This window comes from Centruroides sculpturatus, unplaced genomic scaffold, assembly GCF_000671375.1.
Source record: "Centruroides sculpturatus isolate CEXI.00-Female unplaced genomic scaffold, Cexi_2.0 scaffold1205, whole genome shotgun sequence".
Classification (NCBI taxonomy): Eukaryota; Metazoa; Arthropoda; class Arachnida; order Scorpiones; family Buthidae; genus Centruroides; species Centruroides sculpturatus.
This window is the reverse complement of record NW_019385402.1, coordinates 227,550-250,320: the sequence shown is the minus strand read 5'-3', so window position 1 is coordinate 250,320 and position 22,771 is coordinate 227,550. Positions and strand designations below refer to the sequence as shown.

The 22,771-nt window shown below is 30.9% G+C and overlaps 1 protein-coding gene across 1 annotated transcript; it reads left to right on the top strand.

Moving 5' to 3' along the window:
• Positions 1-808: 808 nt before the first annotated feature.
• Positions 809-22,304, top strand: LOC111638577 (probable endonuclease 4). Its single transcript, XM_023384307.1, has 6 exons — positions 809-1,868; positions 9,613-9,909; positions 11,978-12,073; positions 18,074-18,205; positions 21,442-21,546; positions 21,625-22,304. Exons 1-6 carry the CDS (start codon positions 1,283-1,285, stop codon positions 21,804-21,806), a joined length of 1,398 nt encoding a protein of 465 aa, XP_023240075.1. The 5' UTR covers positions 809-1,282; the 3' UTR covers positions 21,807-22,304.
• Positions 22,305-22,771: the final 467 nt, after the last annotated feature.

The following is a 22,771-nucleotide window of genomic DNA, read 5'->3' as shown; positions in this document are numbered from 1 at the left end:
TACCCCTCCAATAAATTCCTGGGGATATTTCGACCATTCGGATCCGATTCCGGGTTTCCTAGAGCTGTAGGATGTCACCTTGACCGCTCGGCCATCCGGCCGTCACGAAAGAATGATTGCTTCTTCTAGCTCAATCTGTTTACTTCTGTGTCAGTCTCCTGTTGTTTCGGACTTCATTTTCATTCCGCCGTATTATAAAGGTTTTTCGGTTTTTTTAAATATTAACTTTATCAAGTTTGATGTTGCATTAAGCATCTCGTTGTTGTATATATATATATATATATATGCAAATGACTATCATTTTTCTGTCTTTTAAGAACGTAATTGAGAGAGAAGGCGATCCAATACTTCTGTAGTACAATCAAACCTCGGTTTTCGAACGACTCATTTTTTCGAACAAATCGGTTCACGAACAGAATTTCGAACTCATATTTGCCCCGATTGCCAAACAAGCTACTCGGCAAGAGCTGGCCACTGATTACAGAGATATAGATTGTCAACTCAATATACTTCCCATGTTAAAGAAAATTGACGGTCTGACACTCAGCGACAGGACTACTTATTCAGAAGTTAGTGGCGCCGAGATCGATCACGTCATTATATGCCCGTACGAATCATTGATGAAGTTGCTATTGAAATTTGATTTCAATGTGCAGGCGGGTTAGATTCTACTACCGTTTTTTGGTACACGCTGCTGTTGCATTGAAATCAATTCATAAAAACCGCGTTAATAATTGACATTCGTGTAATATAAATGACATCCAAGAATGCTTTTATTAAAAAAAAAAAAAAAAAAAGGTATTGAACAGCACTAGTAGCAATTTTTATTTTCCCCTGTAATTTTAACAGATATTTGAAAATAACAATAACAAGCTATTATTATTATTTACAAATATAGTAACTATTTCGCCCATCGCTATTATAGGGAGCGTCGTAATCGATTCCCATTTCCTCTCCAGAGCTTCGTATCAACTGTTTGCGAGGTACTATTGGCAGATATTTATGAAAGAACTTATACGATTGGTTCTTTGTTTCCGTGATACTCCAAAATCAGCCAATAATCACATATTTATATTCGAAAACGAGATCAAAAAATTCACGTGGTTAAAAGAAGGAAGAAAGTCGCACAAACTGTAATATTTTAGAATGTGATATCTGTGCATTTCTTTTTAATTAACGTGTATGAAATAATCACAATAAATTTGTATATAAAGTAGTTTTAAATATTATAATTGTATATTTTTTATATAATATTTGATATAAATAAAATTAGATTGCACAAATGGCAAGTAGCGGATATAACCTTAGAGCAATAAAACAGGTAAATACTTGTGAAAAAATAAAGAATGTTAGGTCCAAGTTTCTGACTAAATCGAAAAATTTAAAAGTAGGTGAGAAATTTTCCCAACTGGAAGAAAAGAACGATAACATAAAATCACACGAATTAAAAAATTCGAAGAAACGAAAATTAGAGAAGAATAATTCTACAAAAAAAGTTTTAAAAGTTGAAAAACGAACAGAAAAGACATCTTTGAAATCGGATTTAAATAGTTCACTACAAAGTGATCTTGTCAAATTAGAAAGAAAGAGCACTTCTAAAACAGTCGGGAAGAGACCCGTTGGAAGACCTAAATCCAATCATTTAAATTCTGCAAATCAAAAACTAAAGCACAAAGGAAGATGTGACATTTTAACTTCATCAGTAGACAGCGCATGCAAAAAAACTACAAAATCAAAAAGTAAACTTTTGACGGGAAAGCAGAAACTAAAAATGAAGTCCATTCAACCTTTAATAAGTAAAGAATCCTCGGTACCATTTGTAAAACCCAGTGAAGAAAAGTTTGTTGGAGCCCATGTTTCTATATCTGGTGAATATTTTATGATTTTATTATTGTTTATAAAGCAAAAAACTTATGCTAAAATAAATAAAAAAAAACTGCATAATAAATATTTAAATACTAAGAATTTTATGTATTTCCTTCAGAATTAGCATAAGGTTGCCATTGAGAACAAATCACACAGGAACACTGAGTGGAAAAAGGCCGGTTTATTGATACAAAAGGATTTTCCACTCAAAGTGTTCCTGTGTGATTTGTTCTCAATGGCAACCTTGTACTTATTCCAAAGGAAATACATGTAATGAAGAGAACAGCAAGTAACCAAGTACTAAGAATTTTCTTTATATTATTAGATGCTGTTAATGGAACAAATTATTAAAAGTTAAGAAATTGTACTGTTCCTAAACTAATAATAAGTATATAATTATTATGCTGGATATTGTAACCATTATATATCGACCAGTCGTGCACAAATAATAGTTACAATGGCCAATGTAATAGTTATATAAACGTATACATAGACAAAAAGCACAAGAAAGAACTAATAACAAGTACAAAAACTCACTACTCACCACACCTATATATCAAACACAAACACTGAACCAATTTACGGTGTGGAACAATCGACTAAACATAAAAAACAAACGTTTTCGAACCCCTTCTGGATTCTTCGTCAGGTTTTAGCTCGTAAATTCGATTTTACGAGCTAAAACCTGATGAAGAGCCCAGAAGGGGTTCGAAAACGTTTGTTTTTTATGTTTAGTCGATCGTTCCACACCGTAAATTGGTTCAGTGTTTGTGTCTAATAACAAGTATTTAATAATTCTGAACTGTGAGTGTTTATTTCAAAATTACTAAAACAGTTTCTTTTTTCTGTAATAGAGCATCAATCATCAATATGTACATTTCAATAATAAAATTTAACGGTTTCATTATTAGATATATTCAATTCAAATTTTAATTCTTTTAAATTTTGCATGCCCGTAATAATGAGGTGTAAATTGATAAAATAATTTTTGATTTGTTATAAGCAATTACAACAACAACAAATCAAACATTCTTTAAAAAGAACAGAAAGCAAAACTGAAATTTTTTTTTTGATAAGTGAAAGATTTGTATATAGATATTTTATAATTAAAAATATGGCAATTTATAACTTAATAGATATAAGACTTAGTTTGTCAATGTGAAGTATAGAATTGATGCATAAAGGATCAATTTGTTGCTTTTTTTATTTTGAATATTAAAATCATTTTTTGCAATTTATTATCTATGGTCTTTTATCTTTCATGCTTTAGTATTCAAAATGCAAAGAATTTCAATTTGTACTATGTTTAAAATATAACAATGTCAGGTGTTGCCTTTTTTGAATGGAAGGGAAGAAGTTATAAGTGACTCTGCCAGTACTGGAGGTTTCCCAATCTCTTTGCCAGATGATCATTATTTTGTTATTGATGTAACTATTGATATTTGTGACAGGGATCTTATCGTAGGCATAGTGTAACTCCAGGGAGGCAGCTCTTTTGACTAGCCTGTCCGCTTCCTTGTTACCTTCAATCCCAGAGTGGCCTGGAGTCCAATTAAAGGTAAGGGTTCTATGGTTGTTTAGGTTATTGGCTAGGTGTCTGGCTTTTATTCCTATTTGAATACTTTTTCTGCTGTTATTTAGTATGTTCAACACATATCTGCTGTCGGTATTAAAGTTATACTGCCCCTTATATTTCTTTTGATTAGTTGTTACAGTGATTAAGGCTCTGAGCATAGCCCAGAGCTCTGCCTGGTTATTTGAACAGTGAGGGTGCAGTTTATAATAATCTTGATACTTGATCTGGTTATTATTACCGTTATACAGTGGTGGCCAATTGTTTAGGACCATTAACAATTATTTTCAAAACCGAGTTGTGTGGAATCTAAAACCAAACAAATGAAACTAAAATTCAGGAAAAATATTAACTTTGTTTTCATTTGATAAAATTAGAACCTTTATTTCATAAACAAAACATTACTTTTACTCAAGCAATGGTTGATGTGCAACAAGTTCAGTTTGTCCCTGGACAAATGTTTAGGACCAATAACAAAATTTAGGAAAAAAAGTAATATTTTGTTGGATAACCAAAATTTTTTATCACAGATAAGCAACGACAAGGCATGGAGTCCACCAATCGTTGCAAATGCTCAGTTGGGATGTTTTTCCAAGCGTCTTGAATTGCCACAAATAGCTCATTTCTATTCTGGTATTTTTTTAATGTTTCAAAGCAGATTTTACATCACCCCATAACATTTCAATAGGGTTTAAATCTGATGATTGGGCTGGCCATTCCATTACCCTTAGATGATTGTCCTGAAACCATTTTTTGACAAGTTTACTGGTGTGCTTTGAATCTTTGTCTTGTTGGAAAATTCACTTCAGAGGCAAATTGTCATCAGCAAATGGCAGCATTATGTCTTCCAGAATTTGTTTATATTGAAATCTGTCCATTATCCCATTTATGAGGTGAATGGGTCCAATTTCATACAAAGAAAAACATCCCCACACCATTGCATTTCTACCTCCAAACTTTATAGTGGGTTGAATACAATTAGGACAAAATTCCTCAGCTTTTTGTTGTCTTATGTATTTGTGACCATCACTCCCAAACAGATTTATCTTCATTTCATCTGACCACAGCACACACTGCTAGTTTTGACTTGTCCAAGTCAAGTGTTCACAAGCAAACTTCAGACGAGCTTGTCTATTTTTCAGTGATATGAGTGGCTTCTTCCTTGCAACTCGCCCAAATAGATTAAACTCATTTAATCGACACTTAATGATATGGGTACTAAGTTCAGGCATCCCACGTTTTATCATTTTAATTTTGAGATCAGTTGATGTTAGTGTGCAATTTTTTTTTTTTTTTTGCTATTCTGTGAATTCTACGATCTGTGCATTTGGTGGTTTTTCTCAGTCTTCCAGGTTTAGGCCAATCCAAAAGACATCCAGTTTCTTCCCATAGCTTCACTGTGCAAATACATGATGTTTTGCTGCACCCCAATGTTGTTGCAATTTTGGCATAGCTGATATTTTTACTACGAAGACTTACAATTTTTTGATGAAGTTCATGACTCAAATTCTTTCCCCTGACCATCTTCAAGCAGAAAATATATATTACTCATATCAAAACATTAAAATGTAATTAGTTTTAGTAAGTTTCTGGAATGTACAGTACTTACTTTGTTTGTAGGATTTATTGTGAGTGGTCCTAAACTAATGACCAGATGTATATGGGTGTATTGCTAAACAACTTGTAATTTTTCCACAACAAATTATGCAAATTACTTCATGTTCTACAAATGTCTTATACAAATACAAACAATTGATTTTTGCATTATTGTTTATTTATTTTCAGTTTTTTTTAAATTTAATCAATGATTTTTACCACAATCATGTTTGGTCCTAAACAATTGGCCACCACTGTATATTACGAAAGTGGCTCCTGTTCTGTTCTCACTCAGAGTCATTCGTGTAAATGTTCCAGTCCCTTTGCTACTAAAATTATTGCTGTGAATATTTATCTGGAGTTTACCCAATTTCAGCTGGATGCTGGGTGGTACCCACACCGGTAATGTATCCATTGATGATGTGGTCCTTTATTGCCTGGACTGTCCTGGCTGTCAGGTGGGTAATTCTCTCCCCATGTGATGTCTATCCTCCTCAGTTGTTATGTTACTCATGATGTTGATGACTTTCCACTTCCAAAGGATGCTTTTAATTTCCAAATTTGTTGGTGTGATGTTTGCCAACCCAACAGTGCATCAGTAGGGGCTGTGCAGTAAGCATGACATACCCTGATGGCCATTTCTCTTTGGATAGAAAGTAACTTTCTTTTTATATGAATAAGATCAACTTTCTCACCCCATATCTGAGCAGCGTAAGTGAGTGCTGGTTCTATTGCACCTTTGTAAATCATCCTGATATGCCTACTACTCAGACCCCATGTGTTACAGGCGATGTGGTGGATTTGATTAATGCGCTGGTGCATTTTTTTACAAACCTCTTCTATGTGATATTTTCAGCTGAGCATAATAAGAAGAAAAAGAAAACACCAAGGTACTTCAGATGAGAGGTGACTTTTATCCTTTCCTTATAGATGTATAGGCATAATGGCCGTTGGAGTTGCCTTCTATTTGCCTTCCTGGTGCAAACCAGAGCCTCACATTTGTTATGATTGATAGGAAGTTTATTGGTCTTGCTCCAGTCATAGATTTTTTGCAAGGCTTCATTTGCCTTTCGTTGTAACTCATTACTATTCTGGTGTTTAAGAAGTAGGAGGGTGTCGTCAGCGAACCCTTGTATTTTAGTGGTATTGTCATCTTTGTTAATAACATTTAGTAAGCTGTCATAAACAAGGTTCCATATGCCAGGCCCGCAGCATGATCCCTGTGGGCAGCCACAATTTATCTCTTTAACCACCCTAATATTATTAGTGAACAAACCAGCCTTCCTGTTTTCCAGTTAGCTTTTAAACAGATTATAAATGTTGGCTAGACATTTGGTTTCACGTAGCCTATTCATGACTACTGGCCACCAAAGGTGGTCGAAGGCTTTCTGGAAGTCCACACTAATAAGAAGTGTGTGTTTGTCCTCATTCCATGTTTCTTTAATAAGGTCTTTGACTTTCTGGATGGCCATTATCGTTGATTTGTCTTTCTGGAACCCATATTGTTGGTAGTTTCAAGATGCCAGTTCAATTTGTTAATGAGCAGGCCATCAAGAACTTTTCCCAAGGTAGGGAGCATACTGATCAGCCTGTAGTCCTTTTTGTTAGTAGGGTTGGGCACTTTGGGGATAAATTTGACACGTGCTGTTTTCCATTTGTCCGGAAAGTAACCATTCTGTAGGCAAGTGTTAAAAAGGATGACAAAAATGACAGGAATTTATAGGCCTGTTTGACAGTTTCTGCCGTGATACCATCCACATCAGGGGCCTTCTTAATTGCCAGGGAGTCAACAGCTTTCTCCACTTTCTGGAAGGCAAACCAGTTGTCAAGAGTGTAGCTTAGACAATTGTTAGCATCAGACCTTATGTTGCAATGAATTTTCTGATCCTCCTCAGTATTGTCATCTGGAAAATGGTAATTTAGGAGATTTTTTATGTTGGCAGTTACATCATAGTTTCCAGATGCATCATCTTTATTAAAGATATTAGAATGGTAGCTTTCTTGCTACCTTTCTAAACCATGCGATATGGCTGAACCCATGGATCTCTGGCATGACTGAAGAATTTCCTCCGTGCTGTAGTTCTGGCATAATTAATTGCTTTTTTGTAGTTTTTCAGGTTTTCATTATATATTTTGCCTTTACTTGCTTTATTTTCCAGATTTTGCTCCTGGACTCATGCTCTCTGTATTTTCCTGATATTCTTTTTCAGCTTTTCAAGCTTGTCAGTACACCAGTTTGTTTTGTTATGATTTCTTACCTTATAGTTGGTAAATTGCTGGAGAGCAGTGTTAATGGTGTTGGTAATATGGTTGATGTGTAGTTGTCTATATTTGCTTTGCTATTTAGATTGTCAAAACAGTAGGAGTGCCAGAGTTCAGCAAATCTCAAGTCAAAATGGTCCCAGTTTGTAGTGAGCTTTTTGTTTTTAAAACTTTCCTGGTTGGCTTGCTGGTGTTGCAGGATCTTGATGGTTGTGAGAATGTACCTATGATCACTTGCTGATGTAAGCAAGTGTTTCACAAATCTCAACCATGTTACCCATGCTGGTGGGTGCTAGACAGATGTCCATCCCCTCGCTTTGGTGGTGAAGAAGGTAGGAAAGTCCGTGGTATTGAGAGATGTACAGTCAAATTCGTTCATCAGGTCTGCAAGGAGCCTTCCCCTGTCATTTTCCTCCTTGGGAACCAGACAGGAGACTTTGCATTTAAGTTCCCTGCCACGATGAACTTGGAGTCTTTGAGGGCAGACATGGCTTGACTGAGCTCCCTATGCATTCTTCATCCCTGTCAAATGGAGAGAAATACACACAGATCATATAGTCAATAGGTCCGTGGTGGACGGCAATGGTAGTTAACCTACTAGAACTAAGTTCAGGGATCATGGAGATGTCAATGTCACTGTTTCTAAGGATGATAAAGTAGCTTTACTAAGTTCAATGGACCCTATGAAAGGGGTCCTATGCAATTAAATATTAAAGAAACGTTAACTTTAAAATAAATAAAGTTTATTGAAGCTACAAAATTGTCTTGTTCCATCCACCAGTGACTTTCAAAAACAATTTTTAGTTACTGCATACATAGTGAAAAATGCACTTGAAGCATGAAAAAACTTCTGAACAAAGAATACAATCTTAAATTGGCAATAGTGTGTTTAATTTCACAACTGGTATAATTAAATAACACATCTATGTTAAGTAAAGACTGATGTTAAAATTATACAAATTTCTATTCAACCCAATATCACCTTTACTTATTAATTGTGGTATTGGAGAAGTGTCTGGAAGCAATGAAGTGTAACAAGTAAGAGAAAGGCTGTAATATCGACAATTCAGATGAAAAAGGAACTTATTGTGATGCATGAAAGCAGTACATGCGTGGCAGGTTTGGGGGCCTTGGGGGCCTTGTTTAAGATGCTGAAGTCGATGGTATGTGATCAGTAAACACAATTTTTATTTTATTATACAATATTTATGTATTCTATTTATTGTTTGTGTTTTAATTTTTTAGTAGAGCATTTAATTTTGTTATTTTTACCTTAAATTATGTATATTTGCTGTTTTAAGTTTTTTGAAATGGATATTGTTTAAGGTCTGGGAATGGTTAATTCACTTTCCATTGTTTCTTATGGTAAAAATTGCTTCAGATTTTGAACAGTTCAGAGTTTGAATGGCCTCTTGGAATGGATTAAATATGAAATGCAAGGCACCACTGTATATCTAAATATCATTGTGTGAATTTTGAAATTTTGGTACTCAATTAATGTAGTATCTTAAATATTAACAAAAGAAGGAAAAAAAAAATTTTTTTTAAACATGCTTTATTAAATATCTTTTATAAGCTCTAGACCAAATTTATTAATTAAACATTTCCCGACATTTTATATTTCCTGCTTCAGAACATTGTAAAATATATTTCAAATGAAAATAACATTCCATTTAGTTAAATAGTGACTAAAAAGTCATTGTAATAGGAAGAAGTTTTAAACAAAGAAGAAATTTGATTAACTTACAATTTTGTTGTTCATGTAGAAAGTATAAGTAATTATCTAAATTTAGTATAACTGAAGTGAAATATTACTGAATTCGTATTACTTTTTATATTATTCCATTTTAAAAAATCAACAAAATTGTTATTTCAAAATACATCTTGAACAGAAATAATATGATTTTCTTTAATTTTAAAGAATTTTTGCATCTCTTAAAAGTTCTAGTAGTACTAAGTTCAGATATATTCAATTATTCTGAAATTTGATCACTTAAATATACAGTATAAACAAAGTTCACATTCTGTAATTACATTAGAAATCTAAATTGTCAGATTATTTTCAGTCTAGACTACCATCTTGTTCTATGATTGATATGCTAAGATTAATAAATTATTCTAATTAAGACAGTGGTCTAATCTTTTAGTTTAAATTACATTGTTTAATTAACTTAATACATAGCCTGAAAATGCTCTGGTAATTTAGATTTCTGATTGATCACCTAATTTTTTTATTTCTTAACCATGAACAATTAAAATGATTATTTTATAAATTTTACTATTTCATTAAATTTAATTATATTATGTATTTCAAGGTGGCATATATAAAGCTGTAACAAATGCAATTTCTATTGGAGCAAAGTCATTTGGTCTATTCCTTCGATCCCAAAGGCAGTGGATTGGAAAACCATTATCTTCTGAAGCAGCAAAATTATTTCAGGAGGCTTGTAAAATTCATAACTTTGCATCCCATTTGATAATTCCTCATGGATCTTACTTACTCAACTGTGGATCTCCAAATCAAGAGATTCTTGACAAAAGTCGTGCAGCTTTAATTGATGAGTTGAAACGTTGTGAAATGTTAGGATTAACATTATTTAATTTTCATCCAGGTAACAGTAATAATAATTTATTATTTTCTATTAAAGGAAGAAGTCATCTTAATATTTTATACAATATATTAATAATTACCCAACTTGATATTTAATAGAATTAATAATTGATAAGATAAACTAAATTATTTTATAAGGTTATCACTGACAATACATTAAATTGAAGAAATTACATGCAGTTATTATGTAAAGTGTAACACAATAAAATTATTATGAATAATACATTATTTTCTTGTTGGATGAATAAAAATATTCATTGAGATTTTGAGTTTAAAATATGAAATTCAAATCTGTAACTTATGTTCTTGAACAATTTTTTAAAAAGTTTAAATGTTCTATTACAAATCAGATTCAGATTTTACATCAATTATGATAACTAATATTGAAAAACAATCTCATTTTAAGCACTTTTATGGAACACTTTTTCTTAATCAGTACAGGTTTTTGAACAAAGTTTTTTGACTTTTGATAAATAAATCTTTGAATAAAAGCTTCATATTAAATACAGTTATGTATAGTTTATAAAATTTCTTCAATGACAAAAGAGGGATCTTTTTATTCAATCAATAACCATATCTGTGGATCCAAGACCATTCCTTCATATCATTTGTTTATTAATTTATCACAAGCTATTGCAATAAAAATATCTGTCATTTTCAATAAGAGAAGATTGTACAATGACAATATTAAATATTAATGAAGAATTAAGCAAACAAATTTCAGAAACTGGTTTGATCCAAAGTAAAAATCCCAAGGAATATTTTGTGTAATGAGTAATTTTAGTTGTAAGTAATAATTCATTTTATTTTAAGTCACACAAATCTCATATATACATTAGTGTAGTAAATTAGAATCTGCTATTATTTCCCTTGAAATTCAAATTTAAATTAGTGTTTAAAAAATGCAGTTAGTTTGAAATTTTTTTACTATAAATTTGGATATCTCAAAACTAAAATATCTTATATTTTGAAAATGAAACATAACAAGAGAAAATAGCATGTAGTCAGTTGATTTATAGAGCAAGTGTTTTGGGGAATTCCTGAAATACACATATTTTGTAAAGTTTCGAGATGGGGACAAAATTATTGCATTTCAGTTTTAGTGACAGTTGCAGATAGATAATGGAGTTGATTAGTTATGTTTTTTAAAATATCTAAGCATGAAACATACACACAGTTTAGCTTAAAAAGTTGAAATTATTAAAGGAATGGAAAAAAGAAAATATGATATTGCCAAATATAGAATACTGATGAACAATAGACACCACATGTCACTTCTATAACAAATTAAAAAATATATATTTCCGTAGTGATCATGTGATGTTCTATTTTCTAGTCAGAAATAATGATCTAATGAGCCTGTTATTTAGAAAGTGTTATCACTTATCTAAGTAATGTACTGTACATATAATTCATCTTTGTTTTATCAACATGGAATTAAAAAGACTCTCTATTTTGTCAAAAAGAAATGCCTAAGGGAAAGCATAAGAGTAAAGTTGGTCAACTCTATGTTGCTTTATCCTGTTCAAGAAATCAAAACAATATTAAGGTGTCTATTACTAAAGGAAGACATCAAGGAAATCTTTTAAAAGACAATAGTGTTTACTCAGAATATAGTGTATAAAGATTTTAATATATTTTTTTTAATATAAAGGCCATCATCTGTTTGTGTGTAAGTGAATTCTCTATAACTCCTACTATTTTTATCCACTTCAAGTGAAATTTTATTTTGTTGCTTTTTGTTACAACAGATAGTATAAAATACTTAATTTGTAGAAGTATTAGCAAGTCTTCTTGAATTTCTTGAAATCTCTACTCTTAATTTTCCAATCTCTATTTTCTCATAAAAAGTATTCTGTCATGTTTGAAGGAGGAATTTCTATGTTATTATCGAAACCATGTTGTTATTTATATATTGTATACTGGCACAGTGAAGTGACCTCTTAATCAACATTTGGCAAGGTTTCCATCTTTATTTAGTTAGAGGTCACTTCATTGTGCCAGTATACAATAGAGGAATTTCTAGTTTTATATCCTTAATCACATCTGATTTGAAAAATTTATTTCAGGATCTACATGTGGATTAATTTCAACTGAAGAATGTATTCAAAAGATTGCTGAAAGTATTAACATAGCACATAAGCAAACAAATAATGTTACAACAGGTAATAAATTATGTTTTTAAAATTTTATTCAATTGTACATTTAACCCTTTATAATCTGCTGCAATAATGCCTGAGAACAGAACAGGTTAAATCTAATAGATGTTCTCTCAGAATTTGCCGGAAATCACACAATAGTGTGATGGAAGGCAAATTCTGGAAAGGAAGGAAATATTCTGTGAAGATTTTTATTGACAAGCTTAATGTATTTTGTTTATGAAATAGACCTAGATCAGATGGCTATCTCATTCTCCCAGGAGTTCAATTCTCATGGGAGTGCTGGTTACTTTACTCATATCAAGCTCTGATATAAAGTCACTCTACTTTTTAAAAAATATTTTCAGGACAGTGCAAAAACACTTCTTTTCCAAGAATGTTTTGATCAATACAACTACTCTCAGGAAATGTCCTAAAGCAATAGAAACCCTCTTAATAGAGAACTTGCCTGAACATCATCTCACATGACCAAATCATCATTGCTCCACCTCCTATACCATATTTGTGTCGTGCTGTTCATGGAAGTGTATACAGTATAGTTTGTCTTGTGTCTAAACATTTATCACATCTAGAAGATGGCAAAACATACATTTTATTTTCCTGACTCTATTATAAAACTTTTTATGAAACGCGTCCCTACACTCAAAATTAAGCTATTTGCCACTTTATAATAATTAAAAATATAAAAAGTTTTTTAAATAAAATATCATAATGGATGGCATCACATGCAGTTTTAACTTTGCCGGAAAAGTTAACTCATTGCTTGATTTTTTTACGATGTTATTGAACACCTCTTACTAGTCAAGATGCTGATTGATACAAAAGTAAAATTGTAATGTATAGTGGAATTGCTCTGAACAAAAATGACTTGAATTCATTCTTAGAGGATCGTAGTTTATGGCTGAAGATAGAATATGGTGACACCTCCTAATAACCAATTTTTAACTCTTAACCACACATACAAATTATATAAAAGCATATAAGTCACTTAAAGCTCAAAAGTCACTTAAAGCTCAATCAGAATAATGGGAGCAAGATGGAAAACTTGCTCCCATTGAAGAAATTACATGCAGTTATTTCTTCAATGGCTATAGTTATTTCTTCTATAGCTGTGTTAAGCAAGAAAGAGAAGTCAAACATGATAACTTAGAAAATGTTCTGAATTTGTAGATTGAAANCACAAAACATAATAATAATAATAATAATAATAATAGGATGGAATTGTAAATACCAAGCAAATGCTTTTGGTGCAGTTATCACAGATGAGCTAATTGAGTTCCAGCTGAAGGAATTGTGCACGAAGTCCACATTGAAGACTGCAGTGAAAGTCTTCAATGGCTGGCATACAAGTTTGAAAGATCTACATGGTACTTTTTAATCTTCAGACTATTGAGGAAGATCATCAGTGAAAGTTACAAGAAGCAATGAGCAAGTACTGTACAATTTGAGAGATGTATACAAAACGGGCAAAACTTCTTTATTTTTCTGTCTCCCTCCCAATGTGACATTGTCCTCTCAAGAGGACAATGTCACATTGGAAGGGATCAAAAAAATCTAAGAGGAGGATTACCATTACCTTTTACATAAATATTGATGGAAGTGACAAGAGGAAACAAATGGTAATTGGAAAATCAAATAAATGCCAGTGTTTTAAGTATTTCAAACTATAGCTTTATGTCCATTATTGCTGGAACAAGAAAGAGTTCAAGCTGAGTTCAATGATTGCCTGAAAATTGTGACATCATTTCCTGTTTAACAAAAACAAGTCTCTGTAGATTTAACTGTTTTATGTAGTTAAATAAAATTTTTATTTCTTCAAATATCATAATACTACCATATCTGAAAATAAACATGAGTGCATAATGAAATTATCCATAATATTAACAATTAAGAAACTTTTTGCTGGATTTTTTTTAAGTTTCCCAGCAACAGTTAAATTTTTGGTGGTGCCGTCTGTTATGATATTTTAAAAACTTTTATATTTTTAATTATTATAAAATGGCAAGAAGCTTAATTTTAAGGGTAGAGATGGGTTTTATAAAACACTGTATATGCTAATAATGAGTAAAATTGTCATTAAGTTGAGATATGACACACAACCCCTTTTATTTCCCCACCCCATCAACCTTTCACCACCAAAATTTCATAGCATTACTCCCCTAATATGTGATCCTCCCTGCAAAATTTCAGAAATTTTCAACAAATGCACAGGTGTTATTAAACTTCAAAGTCGGTGAACAAAATCGTGACCTCCCATACACACACACTAATATCCATATATACAGAAAAATCCCTAATTTTTTTTGCATTTCTCAGCATTTTAAGGTCCAAAAAATTCCCCACATTTTTGTCAGTTGATAAAAAATCTCCAATATGGAAATGCTGGGCAGCATTGCATGAAAACTGCCTTTGGTTCTCAACATCACTTCCCACTTTTCTGCCTGAAATTGCTGCATGACATCATGAAATCACTAGGTACGTAATGCAAGGAGCTCCTGTCACATGGAAACTAGACATTCTTCTGTTTTTTCTGAAGTATGCTTTGTTGATTCAATTTCATGCTGAATGTCGAAATAAACAGACTTGGGATTTTATCGCCACTTGCTATCGCTAGTATTATTTTTATTGCACTTTAATAAAAATATTGCCAAGTGGCAATTTTGACACTATGCAGCATGACCCCAGAACTCAAAATGTTAAAACTACAACCACTTGATGCTGATTCAGATCAGATCTTTCAAGGTACACTACAGGAATATGCATTTCAAATTTAGTCATAGAATGTTGGAAGCTCAATGCTGGAAAGTTGTCAACTGTAATGTGCTTCTTACTAATGCCATTCAATTGACAGCAAAAGCTTGGCAGAAAGTAACCTCAGGGACAATTTCTAATTGCTTGAAGCATCAGAATCCAACAATTGTTGGAAGACATCAGGATGTGCGAGACCTATTGGTCTCGCACATCCTGATGTCACTGAAGATCAGAGAGTGCTCTCACCAGAAGTCCAGAAACTTTCCAGTTCTCTGGCTACTGTTGTCCTTTAGTTCAAGCAGATGATATCCTTCAAATTGAAGATGTACAGTACTAGTTTGTTATGAGATGACTCTTGATGACATCATTGAATTTGAATAGAGAGATACTAAGGATATGCTGAAACATGATGATGATGATCCTGAAATTCCTTCCATTGAAAAAGTGCTAGAGTATCTGGTGAAATTCAAGGATTTTTGGGAAACAGAAAATATAGCAAAACCTGAGTATGTCATGGCTATTGTTTGTGTATCATGTCTTGTAATTTTCTTGCATGAGAATTACAAGACATGATAAGATGGCAAGCAAAAATTAAGGATTTTTTTTTAATCAAGTCAGTTAAAAAAGTATTCATGTAAAGCCATAGCCCTTCTAAATACAGTGGGTGATCAGTTAACGAACAAATCAGATAATGAACACTTTTGCAAAAGATTTTAATGATCGGACAACGAACACATGTTTGGATAACGAACACTTCACTGAACAAACACAAGAAGAAGCGACGTAAAATAATGAATACTGATTAGTCTTCCTTTGTCTTCAGGCAATAATTTGAAACTTTTCGGAGCATGGGAGACGTCGACATCGATGTTCTACCCAGTATATACTGATCGGATAGTATTCCCCTGAACTTTGAAACTCTCTCTTGTAATTCCAGCCTTTTATATTTCTGACAGAAACAATTCTTTTATGTTTTCTTCTGAAAATGCAGATTTATGCTGACATCTGCTATTAAAGATCCTTTGAAGAAGTGGGAGGATGTCAGAACAACAGTCTTAAAATGTCATCCAAACCAGATTGAGGTTAATAGGCCTAGGGATCTCTACAATTATAATGCTATTAATTACTTCTGGAAATCACAAAGAAGACAGAAAAGCAATCGACATTGGACATCGGTCTTCTTTATGATTTTTGTTAGTCATGTTTTTTCCAAACCCCACAAATGGAAAAAACATGACTAATAAAAATGCAAGACCGTGTATATATGTATTTTTATTATTACATATGAATAAATGTAGTAAGAAAGTATATATTTTTTATTTTTTTGGGGTCTCCAGAACAAATTAATCAAATTCCCTTAGAAACCTATGGTATATCAATAATCAGTTAACGAACAATTCGGATAGTGAGCAAAGTCTTGGAACGGATTATATTCGTTAACCGATCACCCACTGTATATCTATGATAATTAAAACAATATCCATGGTGATTTTGAAGTTAATACTATACTGCTGGCCAAGTAAAATGCAACACCTGCAGTATCTAGAGGCCTACATGGTGTTGCATTTTACTTGGCCAGCAGTATATATCCAGTGTACACATTAATAAGACTTATTGTAATAAAAATTATTTACCAAAAAAAAGTCTTTTGTTGATACCTTTCTAATCCACCATTCTTATATCCACCCAAATTCTGAGTGAACAAGGTAGGCAGATTAAGGAGGGTTGACTGTATAAGAAAATTAAAATTTTTAATATTTGTTAATGATTACTTTAATTTTATGAAGGTACAAATCACTTTTTAGCATTTTAACAATGCAAAATTATTTACCGTGTTTTCATGTGATTCAGCATAGTTTCAGCTAAAATTAGCAAGCTTCATTCAGAACGTAGCAAGTATTCTGATATACAGGTAACCCTGTATAACACGGGAGTTGTTCTGAAAAATTGCCGTGTTATGCGAATCTGTGTTATACAAAACAAAGAATTAGTACGAAAAGGGGGGTTAGGTTCCAAAAATTAAATAACATGCTATTATATTTTCATAATTAAGATAAATATCTTTATTAAAATTTTCTTAAGAAGTGATATGTATTAATATAAATTAAACAATGTTTTCTTCATCATCACTAAGCACTATTAACTGTGGGTGTTTTCTGTTTGGCAAGATATCCTTATCCTAATATCCTATTAAAGAGATACAGTTAAAGTCTTAAAGTATACTTGTAAAGGTGTGGATTGTCCCAAAGGTTGGAGGTGTGGTTCAATGCCTAAAAACAGGTGACTGAGTAAAGCAAGTATGGAATAAAGGAAAAACATCTGGCAACACCAAAAGCAGAAGCATCATGATCTGGCAACACTAAACAAGTTTCAAGAAGGACCACATGTATTGACTGAAGGCAGGAAAAGAAAAATTACATACTTAAGTACTAATAGTTTACGAAAATTATGCAGGAAAATCTGATAGTACGTACACACTTGAATGAAAAATGTCAAATGAGGTATCTTTTGCACTTAAAAGCTTTATCGTGTTTATTGAACTTCTGTATGGGGATTTCCCTAATTTCAAATTAGATAAAGTTTGCTTTAATAGTTTTTATTACATTTCATGTTATATGAGGGTTTTACCCAATTCTCGAACCATGTTAGAGTGAATCCATCCTATAGAAGTGCCATGTTATATGGGAGTTACCTGTAATTTATTACAAAAAACAGTATTGAAAATATAAATAATTTAATAAATTAAATTATACATAAATATTACATTATTATGTATCCAAAGTCATGAATTGTAATATTGTGTAAGTTTGAAAAAATAGCTTTGGTAATTTGTAAAGCAATTAGCTTCATTATTATGTTGATTATGATAGGAAATTTCATCATGAGATGCACTCTTTTTTACTTTATTTCAGTCCCTATAATGGATGCCACTTTCTTTTTTTGCTTATTCGTTTTATTATATGCAATAACTTTATTATTTATAAATATTTATGAAGTAGTTTTTTTGTCTGACTATTTTCAGCATTTTGTCTATTAATTCTTCTTCGAATGTATATAGTAAACAAATTCTATTTAGGCAAATAATAAATTCTTATTATTTCAAGTATGCTTCAGGTTTTTGAATAAAAATAATATAACTTGATTTAGAAATTATATCATTATAAATCATTTAAATTTTTAATTTCAAATTTGGTTTAAAATGTAATATATTTATCAAAATAAATATGATTGTTTTACTAATTATTGTTTTAATAGTTATAGAAAACATGAGTAAACAAGGGAATACTGTGGGAGGTGATTTTAGAGAATTGCGAGCTATCATTGATCTTGTTGAAGATAAGTCACGAATTGGTGTCTGCTTGGATACATGTCATGCTTTTGCAGCTGGTAAATTTCTATTCGTTTTAAAAGTGCTTATTTATTTTTCAATACAGAAGTACATATATTAATAAAAATTTTAATTAATATAAAATTTGATTCTTCAAAAATTTATATTTTTAACCTCTTTCTCTACTGACATCAGAGGTGAGTTAACACAACAAAATAAATTTGTAAATGAAAATTTATTTAAAGTGTATTACTTGTACTAGAGTACAAGTAAAGGTTAACTTTTTACTTCTCAAAACCATTGTAGTAATCATTATTTGAAATAACATTAATATTAGGTTTTTTAATAAATTCAAATTTATTTACTATATTTTTGTATGGAATAGTATAGTAGTGCATAACCCATAAGTATAAAAAACTGCTAAAACTGAAATAAACCTCTTCACCAGTATTTATCCTATACCTTCAAAGTAGTATTGAAAACATATATATTAATACAGATTTTAAGATATAGCCTTAAACATATAAATTTGTATTCAAGGCATTTCATAATTTTTTGGAGTTATAAAAATTCATTGCAAGAGAAGTACTGAACTTACTTCAATGGGACAAGAATGTTACTAAATTTTGCATGAAATGCACATTGCACAGTAATTATGAACTTAGTTGTATGAAATTCTCACACAAAATGAGTTCTCTACATCAGTGTTCCGCAACCTTTTTCTACTTGCGGCACACCCATGACTCAACACGGCACACCAAAATGTTATTCCCCTCAAAAACGTATAATATAATACTATTAATAGAATTACATAATGCCACTAACCTATTATTATTGTTATTAAACAGACATCAATACCTGTGAGCAAATTTTTTTTACATATAATTTCTTAGAATACATAAAAATGCGTGGCTTGCAATAAAGAATAAACAAACATCATCTTATTTCATCAGTACTGCGGCAGAGAATGAAATACAAGCATAAGAAACACAACAACTGTGATAAAAATATATAAATAAAATTTGAAATTAACAGAATATGTAAAAGTTCACGTCACCTTTCACCATGTGACGGCACATCAGTGTGCCGCGGAACACTGCTCTACACCATGGTACAGCAGATATTTTTACTAACACTATCCCCACCTAACAATGGTAATTGTGCAAAATTACTTAGTTCTAAACTGTTTGAATTCCTGTTTTGTCCAGTGCTGCCCTCTTTTATGTGAATTCAGTCTCTTTGAAACTCCAAAGATTATTTTGAAATGATCTGTATATAATATTTTCCTTGTGTTTCACTTCATTAGCAATTTGCTGTATATGTTATAAAATATGCAAAACGAAAGAATAGAATCAGAAAAAATATATTTTGATGGTTTCAATGATTCTAAGTTCAATCTGATATTTCAGCCAAGAAAGCCTTTACTGAGTTAAACTTATTCTACACAAATATACTTTGACTTTCAGGAAAAATCAGATGCACATGCCTGTGGTACACAAAAGATTTATGTTTTCCAAAGATACTCTTGTGACTTCAAAGGAAAAGATGCTTAACTATTTCCTAATCAATTACAAAATCAACAGATTAGTTTCCCTATTGGATAATATGAGCTTGGTTTTGAATTAACTTTATTATAGATAATCTGTGGATTATATGCACAAAAATGTAGTACAAGTAGAAACTCAATATTTATGGGTTCTGCAAAACTGCCATGAATATGAAAATGAGAAATACATTGAGAAAATAAGGGGATTAAAAAATTTATTATTCAAAATGAAACATTTGTTTCTATGAAAATTGCTTTGTGGTTTTATTTATTTTATTTCAAAGTTCAAGGTGCAATTATTATAACATTAGACAAAAAACATTTTTAAAAAAAAATACTTTTGCCTTTTTTGGAAGTCATGCAGTAGTTTTTGGTAACACAACATGCATTCTTTAATTCCTTCCTTAGGACAGCTCTGCATAATATAGTAATTTATTTTAATGTTTTAAACCATCTTCAGAATGAATTTAAGCATAGTAAATCTTGACTAGTACTTGTACTAAAATTATAAAACACACACATTATCTATAAAAAAAAAAGTGAAGTAACTCTTTAAAAGAGACATTCTTCTGTGACTGATATTTAAGGCTGTTTCCTTTCTTGATAGATTTCTAGCAATCTGTCTTTTTTAAAGTATTATATCACTTTCAGAAACAGCTTCTTGTTTCTGAAAATGATCTAACATTAATTTTCTCTTCCAGAGATATTGCTTTCTTCTGATTTTGCTACTAGAATCTTCTTGTTTAGATAACATGGACTATGTTCAAAAGACTCAACAGTTCTAATTAAGCAGAGGTATAGTAGTTGTAACTGCTATCCAATGATAATGAATCTGTAGAACAATGAATTATGATTGATGCAAGTGGATGGAGGCATTACAGTAGCTTCTTATTTGCACAAACAAAAACATTCAAAGTAAATTAAATTCATCCTTAAATTTTTTTATACATATATTTGCTGATAGCTGTGTGTGAGTGGATTAATACTATAAAGCATACCTTCCTATACATAAATAATATCAGCTATATTTGTTATGTAGGTGCAGTCTTCTTTGACCAGTTAAAACTACCCAAAGGTACTGTGAATGAAATCCACTACTAAATGCAACCGCAATATATTTAAAATGTTTTGAAGTAGCACTTCTGTAATGACATTCAGCAGAAAAATATTCAACTGCTTCAGAACTGTTTATCTGCTAAATGCATTGTTAATTTGTAAGGATGAAAGAAAAACTAATTAAAATCTGCTTGTATTTTATTTTAGTACGCTTTGGGCTTTACAATGTTTACTATTTGCATAATTGTGCTTGCTAAAACAATACAAGAAATTACGAAAAGTATTTACACTAGTCTAATGGCTTAACGGTTGCGATATAAATGGCATTAGAAGACATCTAAAGTAAAGAACAAATAAATGATTTTAATGCCATTCTCTTGTTTCATTATTTTTATTAATTCATTTGTGAATAAGAATTTCACATTTCACAAAATACAAAAAATTGGTTTCAAATACCCAATTATGAAGTATGTGAAATGCATGAATGTGGAGCTTCTACTGTGTTTCATTTTAATAGAATAAAATCTAAAAATTTATTCTCTGTTCAGATAGTTACATTGTACTCTATTATTATTATTAATGATTTTTTCACATTTATTTTTCATTAATAAAAAATTCAGTTAAGATATAATGTGAATTATTTAAATTACATTTTATAAACATTTTCATTCAATGCATTTGTTTTTCAAAAAGGATATAATTTATCAAATGAAGAAGGTTTCAATGAAATGATGTCAGATTTTGAAACTATTGTTGGAATGGAATATTTAAAAGCTGTTCATCTCAATGACTCTGTTGGTAAGATCAATTTTTCTAGCTTTATTCCAGAAATTTACTTTTATTTCAAGCATCTACAAATATTTTCACATTTTGTAGGTAAATTAGGATGTCACTTGGATAGACACGAAAATATTGGACGTGGTCATATTGGCATAAATGGATTTAAATTAATAATGAACGATGCTCGTTTTAACAATCTTCCTCTCATATTGGAAACACCGGCCAATCTCGACGACGAAGATGAAATTAAAATATTATATGGTTTATGTGATATGTAAATATGCTAAATAGAATAAGAGTTACACTTAAAAGTTTAAAAGATATATTTTTGTCAAAATGTAAACATTTGAATGATTTGCTTTATTCATTATATTTAATGTGATTTGTGACTTATAGGAATTTCATTCAATGTAATTGGAAAATTTGAAAAAGTTAATTTTTCAAATGAAGTTCTCTGACTTAGACTAAACAACTGAAAGGCAAATTTATTTGAAATAAAAATATCAAAATCATTTTCTAAGTAAGATCTTTGAATATTTGTAGATTGTTTGCATTCAAAACTTGAGAAATAATATAATTAGTTAAAAGATCTATATCTTAATTCTACATTTTAACAAATAGTATTTAAGAAGACTTAAGTTTGTTTTAAAGCAATGAAAAAAGGATCATCATCATATAAGAATTTTATAATTCAATCTCACTATTAGTAATTTCATATTTCCTATTTATCCCCTAAAAATTAAAGTTTTTTTTTAAATGTAAAACTTATATTAAGTGATGTAGATTAATATTTGTATAGCACAATACGAAGCTAAATCTACATTTTTTTATTTCTTTTTTTTTTTATTACAAATTGGTATTTTTCAAGATCATACCAAATTAATGTTAATTTTTAATTCTGATTTGTTTGCAATAAAATTAAGCTTTCCTAAGAACTGTTTTTGTGTATAAAATTTCATTCAACCTAGTTAAGCACGATTTTTTTTATATACCTGTAATAATTCAGTCTCAACTTACAGAATATACAAAAATTTAAAATATCATTTGGTAAAGACAACATTTTGAGTAAGCAAAAGATCTGTCTTAGTTTGAGCCACAACCTGGATGGTTGATCAGAAAGTGTGAAGATCTTGTTGCACTCTTTTCCTTTTATTTTCAGACTATTTAATAAATAACAAATACTACATCTAGATTGAAACTTGGTCAATGTAAACATACTTTTTTACCATTTTCTCCCAGTTTG